The 13,239-nt window shown below is 35.0% G+C and overlaps 1 protein-coding gene and 1 long non-coding RNA gene across 2 annotated transcripts; one reads left to right on the forward strand and one right to left on the reverse strand.

The window, feature by feature from the left end:
- The first annotated feature begins 116 nt into the window (after window positions 1–116).
- On the forward strand, window positions 117–12,156 carry LOC114456536 (uncharacterized). Its single transcript, XR_003672838.1, has 4 exons — window positions 117–228; window positions 472–504; window positions 1,120–1,942; window positions 11,666–12,156. It is a non-coding gene; the product is annotated as an uncharacterized LOC114456536 (long non-coding RNA).
- LOC114456532 (plasma alpha-L-fucosidase-like) lies at window positions 1,377–11,969 on the reverse strand. The gene is made up of 7 exons (XM_028438371.1): window positions 11,676–11,969; window positions 8,825–9,012; window positions 7,227–7,566; window positions 5,998–6,208; window positions 4,856–5,046; window positions 3,431–3,539; window positions 1,377–1,913 (listed from the first exon to the last, which is right to left on the reverse strand). The coding sequence occupies exons 1-7, from the start codon at window positions 11,870–11,872 to the stop codon at window positions 1,776–1,778; spliced, it is 1,374 nt and encodes a 457-aa protein (XP_028294172.1). The 5' UTR covers window positions 11,873–11,969; the 3' UTR covers window positions 1,377–1,775.
- Window positions 12,157–13,239: the final 1,083 nt, after the last annotated feature.

Here is a 13,239-nt window from a genome sequence, read left to right on the forward strand (position 1 = left end):
GTTGGATTTGCTCATGTTGCCGCTCTGAGGGAAATGAACCAGGCGAGATGAGATGACTCCGCTCTCCTGGGCACGTCCGACGCCGGAAACCAAGCACACAAATCTGCACATGCGCAGTTCTCTTTTCAAACCGGAAGTGGCGATTGTTTTGGTTGTGACCGTAGAGGAGTCCACATGGAGGGCTACGTAGACTGTCACTGTCACATCTCTGCGAAGGATTTTGACAAGGTTTGATCGCCTCTGATATATTTAATATTTATGTGTTTAGTTATTAGAGTGAAACATATTATTATTGTTTGTTAATCCACAGTAATGCTTGAACGATTAAATTCTACATGACTGTCAGTCAAATATTTGTCTACTAGCAACTGGGGAATGAACAGGAGTGGATAGTTACCTGTGAGTTCATTAGCATTTTGTTTTAAATCTTTAATGCCATCTTAAACCTTTTTTTTCCCCCTATTTTTCCAGGATGTAGATGAAGTTATTGAGAATTCCAAAAAGGTAAAGTGATTTCATATATATTTAAAATACTGAAATTATTTATTAGTAACTCCGTGTACATTACGGCCACTTTATACTATGGTCAGAATTGTAATTTTATCGTGTGTATTTTTTGTATCTTTTTGTGCATTTTTTGTATAATTGTTTTTTTTTGTTGCCATTGTAGTGTGATTCTGGAGTCATTTTGTGAGTTTTTGTATCTTTTTTGGCGTAGTTTTGTGCATTTATGTTGTCATTTTGTGTATTATTTGTATAAATACTTAGTTTTGTGTATTTTGAGTCATTTTCATTTGGATGCCTTTTCTGCTTTTCCACTAAAATGTGCAGATACGTCTTCACAGAAATGTTGTCACTGTTTGTTGAAGGAACCAATATATTGTTTACTGGAATTTGCACTATAGTGGTTTCACTGGTAAGAAAGACCCTATTTTTGTTTACAGAAAGCACTATTGGAGATACTTATTAGTTTACATTGGTATGTTGACACTTATTTACAGAAATGTTGGACTAAAATAGTGTCACTGTTCATAGGACACTTTTTCAATTTATTGTCTTTCAGAGATATAAAATAAAAATTGTATTTTTTCACTTAATATTTATTTTCTTATGTCATAGATTATCATAGATTGATTTCTGACCAATCTATCGATCATCGTCATCGTGAGCTTTGTATCGCGTCGTATCGTGAGGTACCCAGAGGTTCCCAAATAAGGTCAATGCACTTATTTTGAATTATTCTGTCCATATAGTGTAGTTTACCTCTGCTATGACTGTGGTGGAAATAAATGACTATTTTCCAATAAGAAAAAATGTGTTGAATAAATTCATGTGATTGTTTGTAGTGTCCTGTTAACATGGACAAACCACACAGACACTTTTAAACCTCTTTATTTGACCCACACACAAAAATCACATAAAACATGTATAAAGATCATTTTCAAAACTTGTAAACATTATTTAGGCTTGCTGTGGCTTGTCCTTGACTATAGGTAAAATATAATATTTTGATCTAAACAGTGCATCATAGTTCATTAGCACTAGTTATTTTGCATTGACCCATCATAATTCACGATAACATCCCAAATATAAAAGCAAAAGTATCTTCTTGAGCAAAAATATAAAACTTCATCATTACATGTCATGAAGGTTTATAATGTGTCATAGTGCAACTTTTAGAGTATCTATTCAGTGTCGCACTCACATCACAGATTCAAACAATGTTCAGACATTCAAACCAATGCACAGCGTGAGCTCTGTTACTTTCTTTCCCTTTAAGTGGCACCAGTCAGTCTGAGTGCCCAGGCCCACTGGCAAGGCATCTGGTTGAAGGACAGCTGGGGAATGAGAACCCGCAACCCACTGGGCTTCCCAGTCTCCCACTGCAGTGACCCATAACCAAGGAGTTCCACCTTAAAGAAAAACATGTTATTATCATATTGTAAGTTTATTTTAAGTTCTACAAGCAGGTGTTCCCAAACTCAGTGTTTCTCAAATGGGGGTACATGTACCCCTAGGCGTACACGACGGCACCACAGGGGGTACTTGAGAGAAAGCGTGGAAAATGAACAAATAATGGTGTGAGATGACCGGAAATAATACAAACTATAGAAATAAATCTATTCAGGAGTCACTAAATCAGTGTTTTTCAAGCTTGGGGTCGGGACCCCATGTGGGGTCCACTGGAGTTTCTGAAAAATAAAATAGATTTTTTTTTTAATTTGGGAAACCAATGTTGAGACAGTTAGAGGTTCAGGACAGACCGCTAGTCCACAAATGAAAAAGCAGTAAAAGTGGGTACACAGGACAATAAAACACTGTTCTAGACCAATAACTATCAGATAGAAATCAGGAACTAAGGGAATTTAAATACAATAATTACCGTATATGCTCTAAAGCAGTGGTTCCCAAACTGTTCACAGTCCTGTACCCCTTTATACATTTAACCTGAAGCCATGTACCCCCTACCACTGCACACTTAATAAACATAATAATGTAATGCAGTGTTTTTCAACCTTGGGATCATGACCCCATGAGGTCCCCTGAAATGTCCAGTAATTTATAATAATAATAATAAAATGTATTTTACAATTATTATTCTTTTTTCAATTTAAAACACCAACACCACGCACACAAAACAATCTTAAACAACTATATTCTATACTTTTACTTTCTTAAATATAAAGCTAGTGTAAATAAAATGCAGTATAAAAACATTGGAGCTGGCACATTTTGTTGCTTTGTAGCAACAACAAACATCAAAAGCTAATTCTAAAAAAAATGGGGTCACGACCCAAAAAAAGGTTGGGAACCACTGACGTAATGTCACATACAACGTAGTCCTATAGTGAAGTTTGTCTCTGAATTTGACCTATCCTGTCAAAAAATGGTGTATAATAAACAGTATAATAATATGTAAGGAATGTAAATCGGTAAGGCAATTTTTTTTTGATGAGAGTGTTTCTCTGTCACAATGGGTAGTCTGACATCGGCTAATGTATCATTTGTGACAATGCATTATTATTCATTCTTCATGTGAATTTGCGGACCCCGGGGGTACCCGTACCCCACTTTGGGAACCAAGGCTCTAAAGAGTGATTTTTGCGAATTCTTTGCACTGATATTGTCTTTGAAACCAGTTTCTTTTTTTTTTCATTTTTTTTTAACAAAAAGGAATCATGACATCAAGAAAAGTGCTTTACCAGCACAAGTCACTGTTTTGAGGGTGACTTTATTAACCTCAACATTATAATCATTATTTGTTCTTCAGAATCAACTCTGGAAATAAATGCATTATTCCTAAATATATACATTTCAGTGATTTCACATATTTGACTCAAATCCACTACATTGTCCCTGTGCCGTGTAGACAAATACTGACATTTTCTCACACATTACATTTTTGGTTGTTGTGAATCTTTTGTCTTACCTGAGTCTTAGCTGGTGTACCCACTGGTTCACTCAGTGTTATCCATCCACTATTTGGCAGATCCAGTAAAATGGCAAACACAGCATTTTCCTGTGGTCTGAAAGTGTACCTGTGGGTTAAACAAAAATATCTGCTCAAAATATGCTGGCAACATTCAAAGAGGAGGTTTTTCCTCGACTAACAACTGCATTCCAGGTCAATTTTACAAAATTCTTGCTGCACAATACAAAACTGTCCATTAAAAAGAAAGAAATAACCTGTACAAATAAACTTCTCCTCAAAATTCAACACCAAATCTGTGTATGAGGTGGACTGCATTATAGGATTTCCAAAAACAAATTCAACTTAACTTTAGAACACAAAAGGAAACTTCGTGGCTTGGATCAGACATAGGCAACTGGTGGCCCGGGGGCCACATGTGGCCAAATTTTTTGCAACCCCCCAAAGCAAATCCCCAAAATTTGTAATTCAAAAAGTTGGAAGGAATATTTAGCCCAACATAATACACAAAATAACTCAGGAAAGTACACAAACAATTCCCCAAATACACAAAAAACAGACAACAAAGACAGACACAATAACCACTTAAACAAAATGACTACAAAAATACACAAAACATATAGAATAGAACCAAAAACACACAAATTGTCAACAAAATTACACAAAATGACAGAAAAATACAGAAAACAACAACAACAAGACAGTCATCAACATCCCTGCCAGATTGGTTGTCATTATAACTCACAACATTTTCCTAAATGTCCTAAATCTAAGAACTTAAATGTATACATAAGAAAATAGTATCACATCAGAATATGAAATTATTAACGGTTTCTAAGAAAAGCTGTCCCCTTTGAAGATACCTCAAACAGAGTAAAAGAAAACAGAACATGGGCAATAACTCCGGAAAAAATTATTGCGCCCTTCTCATTTTCGAACTCCATCAAGGTATTGATACCCTGAAGCCAAACACTGTTCCCTTTAACTGGGACGGACGGACGGATCTCAAACCTATATCCCCCTTCACACTTTCTGGCGGGGGAGGAAAAAACAGAAAGTGACCCCAAAAAATGCACAAAATGACAACAAAAATGCAGAAAATTACAGAAAACACACTAAATCAAAACAAGAACACACAAAAAACTAACAAAAACAAACAAATGACCCTTAAAACACGTAAATAAAAACAAAAAAAAAAGATCAAAACCACAGGCAAGACAAAAACCCTTTTCCTCCTGTGTTAATGCTCTGATTGGTCTTTATTCTAAATGCTGACATGAATGTTGATCATGTGGCCCTTGGATCGGATACAATAACATTTTTGTGGCCCTCGCTGTGATAGTTGTTCATCCCATCCCTGACTTAGACTACAAGGCAAAGAGAGAAAGTGGACAGAAGGGTTTAGGTTCATAAACAAACACCCACCACATGTTTGGAAGCGTGCTGTCATTCTGAGCCCTCCATGCAGTTGTGTTGTAGATGGCCTCCCCGTTCACCTTCAGCCAGCTTCCCATCTGCCTCAGACGCTCCTCAAAGATGGGAGTGATCCTCCCGTCATGTGTCGGGCCCACGTTCATCAGCAAATTTCCTCCACACGACACCGTCTCCACCAGAGTCTGAAAACACACACAATGAAACAAGTGGGTTCATTTCAATTCTACAAGAACGTATTTGCTTTCATTACATTATTTTATAAAAGACAGATATTAGCATATAGCAACACAAACATAGAAAGAAATTAATCCTCCATACTAAGGGTGTAAGACAATAAATGATGCAATATTTCACAGCGCGATTACCATATCGATCCAAAAAATGTCCAAATCTATTCTTTTTTAAATGTGTTTAACAATTTTTCTTTTTTTAATTGCTATAACATACGCTAGGCAATGGACCCCCCGACTACATACTGTACCTTTAAAAAACTTTGATAAATCAAATAATAGACATTATAATATTGCTGTAAATTAAAAGCTTTATTAATTAAATAATAAACAACCTTTTCCACTTATTCTGTCTGAGTCACTTCCACCTTCTGCCAAAACAAAGCCTTTCCTCTATTATTTTAGTCTGTCGTTGTAGTACAATGGAATGCCCAGTAGGTGGCAGGCATGGCTGTTTGACACATGGCTTCTCAAACTTTTCAATGGGATTTTTCAAAACCACAGAAATTTGTTAAAAGTTGCAAACTAGAGTGGCCAAAAACAGACAGAAAAAGTGCTAAAAAGCATTCAAAGTGTCAATATTGCAAAATTGGTAGGAACAATTAGTTTAAATTGGAAAATAATGGGTACGACAAATGCAAATGTGGTTAAATTGGCAAAAAAATAAGCATGAAATATGATGAAAAGAGGTTAAAAGTGATAATAATGGGTCAACATATGCAACATTAAGTGTGAAAAGGGTTTAAATGTGGAAGAAAATGTCTAGAAAGTGGAGAAAAAATGTTCAGAAATTCATTTAAATGGAGAAGTAGTAGAAACTAGAGTAATGTAGCAAAAATTTTATTGAATGGAAAACTTAAGTTAGTTGTGATTTTCTGTATTTGAGTAGAATGTTGTGCTCACAGCTATAAGTTGCTGGATGGTGAGGAAGTCGCTGAGTGGAGCGTTACGTCTGTAACCCCAGGACCTGGAGTCAATGGTCATGCAGTTCTCCCACTTGTGTTTGAGCAGGTGTCCTGGCTGGTAGCGATCATTACACGTATAATACCCACCGTGTTTGCACATGGAGCCGAAACCCCAGCGGTCGTTTGTCACCACTGTGTCTCGGACTGGGCTGTAATGACATGAAGCAGCAGTGGGTGACTGGAGGTGTGTTCATGTGGATGGTGGCAGAGGGAAAGAAGCTGTTTTTGTGTCTGGACGTTCTGGTCCTGATGGACCGAAACCTCCTTCCAGAAGGGAGAGATTGAAACAGTTTATGACCGGGGTGGGAGGGGTCGGCCACAATCTTTATTTTATACATACATATATATATTATTTTTTTTAATTAATTATCAACTATGACATTTTATACAGCATTTTTTTTAAACTACATTTATATTTGAGGATAATTAATTGTTTATGGTGTTTTAATTTGAAAAAGAATTGTTTTTTTTATTACAAAAACATAATTTTCATTTTCATTGTTATTTATTAACTATTTAATTTTTATACAGCATTTTTTTAAACTACATTTATATTTGAGGAAGTAAAATTATGCAGTACAGTTGTTTGAGATTGCATATGGTGTTTTAATTTCAAAAATAGTATTATTTAAAAATTACAAAATTATAATTTTAATTTTCATTGTTATTTAATTGACTATTTAATTATTCCATTTTTATACTGTATTTTTTTAAATAGATTTATATTTGAGGAAGTTAAATTATAGAATATTTTTTTTGAGATTGTGTCTGATGTTTTAATTTTAATTTGAAAAAGAATAATATTTTTTCTTAAATTACAAAAATTAAATTTTCATTTTTACTGTTATTTAATTAAGTAATTACTTATTTAATCTTCATATTGTATTTTTTAACTACATGTATATTTGAGGAAGTGAAAGTATAGAATACAGTGGTATAAGATTGTGTATGGTGTTTTAATTTGAAAAAGACAACTTTTTTTTTTTTTTAATTGCAAAAATATGATTTTAAATAGTGATTTTTTTTTTCATCAATAACTAGACATTTCAGGCGACCCCATTTGAATTCCGGGCGACACCACGTGGGGTCACGACCCCGAGGTTGAAAAACACTGCATTATTGAGTTCAGGACTGGAGCCATAGAACGTCCTTTGGTTCTAATCTCACCTGTCATTGTAGAGCCAGGCTAAGAACCCAGTGCTGTTCCAGTACGTATCTGGAGCACTTCCATCACCATCAGACCACAGAACCTCCGGTTTATATCGGACTACGAGGTCATAGAGCTCAGGCAGAGTCTTAGTGGAGGTGAAGTAGTTGGTGCGGAAGGCATTGTGGGCATCCTGTTCATAAAGTGGGTTAAACCACTCAAACAGAGAGTGGTACAATCCAAGGCGTAGACTGCTATGAGCACGGAGCGCGTCTGTCATTTCTCCCACCAGGTCTCGCTTTGGTCCAATGTCCACTGAGTTCCAGTTCCAGGAGTTTTTGGAGCCCCAAAGTGTAAAACCTAAAAAAACCAAACAACAAAAAACAAATGGAGCATCACTGAAAACTGCTCAGGTGTAACAGGCAATAACAAAAAACACCTGTAGAAGCTAATTAATCATTCCTCACACACACTCTGGCTGGGATGTGGGACGTAGGTAAAACTTAGAACGACACCTTCTATAACCACACACATTTATTTTTGTTTATTTGTGAATGTATTTGTTATTATTAATAATGAAAATAATAATAATAATAATAACTAAGCAAGACCTGTATTTGCAAGACAAATACGTATTTGGCAATTTGAAAAAATTGCCAAATAGAATTGTTCATGTGAAAGACATCTTGTGTGTATTTTGTTGTTGAGTAATGTCCCTTTATGTTGTTCTTTTAAATTGAAAGTAATAGTGCAGGAAAAAGAGAATACTGTCCTTGACCTTAAATATGACCTTGTACCATTGAATAACAAAAGTGTTATTCAATGGTACCAGTCTGATCACTGTATCTCATTTTGTAGCCAAGTTATAGGGATTTTTTTTTGGCGACGTCATGAATTTTGACCCTTACTGATATTTTACTGGTAGGCTGTACAGCTTCGGTCAAATTAAATAAAATACTCCACTTGAGATGAGCCTTTCATAATTGTAAGCATCAAATTTGTACACTAAATATTCGTGGAGATATGGCACATTTTGACACGACCCTGACCTTGGCATTTTGGCTCCAAAAAAGGTCGACTGCACATCCTTGACATTGCCCCTATGAGATGACATACGTGCCAGTGCTGCATTAATAGCCTAGGAGGAATTCCATGACAAAGGAGTTGCGGAAGAAAAATAATAAGAACTCCTACGGTACCAATGTATTTGGCAATTTTCAGTTGCTAAATGCAATAACAATTAGAGTCATCAACATCCCCGCCAGATTGGTTGTCATTATAACTCACAACCTTTTCCTAAATGTTCTAAATCTAAGAACTTAGATGTATACATAAGAAAATATTATCACATCAGAATATAAAATTACTAACTATCTTAAACGGTTTCTAAGAAAAGCTGTCCCCTTTGAAAATCTCTTGATCAGAGTAAAAAATAAAACGAAAAAAGGGCAAGAACTCCGGAAAAAATATTTGCGCACTTCTCATTTTCGAACTCCATCAATGTATTGACACCTTGATGGACGTACGGATGGACGCACGGACGGACAGAGCTCAAACCTATATTTTTTTTTTCAAAAAATAGAAATAAAAATAAATAAATAAATCATTCCTCACACACCCTCGTGGTGTTTGGTGGTCAGGACGATGTACTTTGCTCCTGATGCCACAAAGATGTCCGTCCATTCTTTGGCATCGAAGAACTCAGCTGTAAATTGTGGAGCAAAGTCCTGATACTGAAACTCTGGAGGATAATTCCTTTGCATGAAGTCAACATACGGCTTTAGTTTTTTTCCTTGCCAATACCACCTGAAACACAAAACACACACCATACAGCAGGGATTCTCTAACTTTCTTTTTTGTTTATTGGCTTAAATACCCCCTTTCTCTCACTTTTGAATCCAAGCACCCCCTGTGTCCAACTACAACATGTTGCTCAGAATACTATGAAAAATCAATAGAACATAATGATGGAATTCATGAGTGATAACACACATTTTAAAGAATCTAATTTTGTAAATAAGTGGAATAAAACAGTATTTCGTGCCTGTTGAATTGATTTATTTTTTATAGTTTTCATCATTTCTGGTCATCTCCTGCCTGGTGTGGGACCAACACTGACTCTTATATTGTTCATATTCGTGTCAAGATCGTTTCCATCATCATCATTATTGTTATTGTTATGATTTTTAACTAAAAATAAAAATGATAAAACCCACATTTTAAATTCTTTATTTGTTAATCGTCCACTCTCTTTCTCTCGCAAGTACCCCATGTAGTGCCATTGCGTACCCCCATTTGAGAAACACTGCCATACAGGAACAGAAAGGGAATATAGTCGTGGTTGGAACTTAGAAGCCTCATCTATTAATTAATAAACTATTAATTAGTTTTATTGTTCAGTTTTACAAGAAAAGGAATACATTTTGTTTTTAAGATAACAAGATTACCTAGTTTCCAGTTTGTTATTATAAATGAACTTGTTCCTTTAAATTATTATTTTATTTTCATTGTTATTTTATGTTGTGATTTTTTTCTTTAATGTATTAAGTAATTCTATTACCATTTTCTTACAGTTGTTTTTGCTGATTGTTTTTTTTTTTAAAGATCAGACACGTTTTTGGTTTTCCCGTTTGTAAATTTATTTTCTACATATACATATATATATATTTGGCTGCAACCGGATAATTTTATATGAATTGACTATAACGATGGAGAGAGGCAAAATAAGAGAAAACACGATCCCAGATCTTTATGGACCTAAGAAATAGATATATGGCCGTGGCTACGGGTACGTTAAACGCAGAGCCGTATAGAGAGAGAGTTACAACAACTTTGTTCACTCCAATGGTTCGTTTTTTTTTTTTTTTTTTACAGCAATGGCGGCTCATGGAGCCTCACAATTGTTCCCGAAAGTGAACAGTTTACTATTGTAGCCGATGGAACTATAGCGGATTAGACGGTTTGTGATGCACTTTTGAACGATAAGATGTCATTATTATTATTACTACTATCAGCGTATCTAAACCCATTAACGTGTGCATTAAAGCATGTTAGTAGATTATCCCCCGCTAAACTAGTAAATTTGTATTTTTATATTCATTTTTTGTATTTTCGTTTTTTATTATATTATCATTATCATTTTTTTTCCCATTGTGAAATACACTGCTGTGGTTTTCATGTCCAAAAAAAAAGAAAATAAATTTAAAATTCTTCTTAGAAAATGAAGGAATCATTAGCAGATAAACAGCATTTACTTTCACACAGTTTCATCTACCCACATAGGCTACATATTTTCTTTTTTAAATCAATCAATAAGCTTTTCAATTGTGTTATTTGTTGGAAGAAATGCAAATGAAGACGCCGCACAGATTTTTTTTATTGTTCCTGATTTTTTTTAATTATTATTATTTTTAGATTACTCCTGCTGACTTTGGCTAACTATTTCTTTCTCCTCTCTAGTTCAGTTAGGAAGCCATACATTTTACCTCCTTGTATTAACATAATAAATATGTTTTGTGTCCAGTCTGGATGTGGTGTTTTTAATAACACCCCCGTTTTTTTTTATTTTTTATTTTTTTTTAAGAAAATTAAAGAAAATTCAAAGCAATACATCCTGTATACAATGCATATTAACACATTTTTAAACCAAATTAATGATGTCCTTAACTTTGTCAAAAAAGCAGGTAAGCTGTTTACACTAATTATTAATACGAATTTACGTTAGGAAAAAAAAATATTTAACGAATTACATAAACATTGTTTATATACACATGCATATGACGATGTACTGTATGAATATTCTCAATCAATGCAGTTAATGATGACAAATTATCGAAAATCCCAGTTATGTCACTAGGAATCAATGGATTCTAATGGCCCGCCACTAACTTCCGGGAACAAATTCAGGCTTACGTGAATCACGTGACGGTGAAGAATTTTGGACTTCCGTTGTCGCAACTCTCTCAATACAGATCTGGTTAAACGTATCCGTAGACCGCCCCTCATTGGCCAGTTTAGGTCACCTGATAAGTGCAGCACGTCACTTGAAGTTCCGCATAGCTCATATTTATGTTTAGCTACCCCGCAAACCCTTTTATTTTAGCACTAACCCTAACTGTAACTCAATCCCTAACCCTAAAATGTTTATTTTTGTCTGATATGCATTTTTAAAGGTTGAATTTGCCGTGTTAAATATGTTAAAATGAAAAAAAAAAAAAAAATGTCAAATGTGAAACGTAGCCATACCGGAAACGTTTCACGTACCTCCAGACACTTTCAAAAAAAAAAAAAAAAAAATTATATATATATATATATATATATATATATAGCTATAAATACATTAGCATAATCTAATTAAATCAAAGAAAATTCACCAAGCATTAGAAGCAAAACTATTTATTTTATACAGATGTTATTCCAGTTGACAACAACAGATCACTGTATTTTAATTTATTTCCAGAATAACTCACCAGAACCATTCGCTGCCAAAGCTGGGAACAGAAAACACCCCCCAGTGAATGAAGATGCCAAACTTCGCCTGGTCGTACCAGTCCGGCAGTGGACGGGAATCAATGGATTTCCAGTTCGGCTCGTATTTGGCTCTGCAGAGAATAAACATCCCCAATAGTATCACAAAGAGTAACGAACCTGGACCTAAACCTGCCATTTCACAGCTGTAAACCAGTCCACGTCAACGCAGAAACAGAAAGTGTAGATTTAACATCACATGATAATAAATAGTTCTTCTTCTTCTTTGAGTGTTTAACGGCGGATGCGGACAATACTAACGCACTACCGCCCCCTCCTGATACTTTGTGAACGATCAACTGCATGACTCACAAGCTTTAGTAAGAAATGTAAATACAAAACTACAAAAAAAAAAAAAACCTACTGAACTCAACTAAATTCTATTCATATATCCAGCGCTCTTAAGATACTCAGACAAATATTGTTTATATGTTCTCCACCCCGTTTCTTAAAAAAATGATTTCCCTATCAAAGGCCATGCATCTAATCAGAATGTGCTCTACCGTTTCCATTTCATGACAGACCTCACACTCTCCAGATTCATGCTTTCCCATCAACTGCAGCATTTCATTTAATCCTGAAGGTCCTATTTTTCTTCTTGTGAAAATTGCTTCTTCATATTCTGCATCCCAACCTGAGAACTCACACGATAAAAGACCCTCCCCTTAGTTCCCCCATCCCATTTATCCTGCATCATTTATTTGTTTTACATTTTTCTTAATTATCCTCTGATTTAGCAATTTTACATTTTATAGTTACTATGTTTGCTCTTAAGGCCTGTTTTACAAACTTATCTGCCTGCTCATTCCCACCTGGGCCCACATGAGCTGAGACCCAGATAAATCTAACCTAAGACCCCATCATTTGGATAGACTGAAGAATTTCACGTACAAGAACATACCTTTCACTTACATTACCTGATTTAAAATGTTCTGACGCTGACAGTGAATCTGTGCACTATGGAAGCCCGTTTCTGCCACTTAAAAAAAACAAAAAAAAAACACCAAGGAAAGTCATAATTATGAGAAGGAAAGTCATAATTTTGAGTTAAAAAGTCATAATTATGAGTTAGTAAGTCGTGATTATGAGAAAGAAAGTCAAAATTATGAGATAATTATTACAATTATGACTTTTTATCTCATAATTATGACTTTCTATCTCATAATTATGACTTTACCAACAAAAAATTATAACTTTGTTTCTCATAATTATGACTTTCCTTGGTGATTTTTTTTTTTTTTTTTTGGCGGAAACGGGCTTCCATAGTGCACACTACCACTGTGTGGCTTAATCTGGTCAACCCATTGCAATTCCATTATAATTGCTATCAGCTCCGCTCAGTACACTGATACATGATCAGTCACTCATGCAAAAAACTTTATAATCTGGGATAGAGGCACATTGCACTTATGTAGAAAAGCTCCGTAGACTCCGCTCTCCTGGGCACGTGCGACGCCAGAAACCAAGCACACAAATCTGCACATGCGCAGTTCTCTTTTCAAACCG

This window comes from Gouania willdenowi, chromosome 22 (genome assembly GCF_900634775.1).
Source record: "Gouania willdenowi chromosome 22, fGouWil2.1, whole genome shotgun sequence".
Classification (NCBI taxonomy): domain Eukaryota; kingdom Metazoa; phylum Chordata; class Actinopteri; order Blenniiformes; family Gobiesocidae; genus Gouania; species Gouania willdenowi.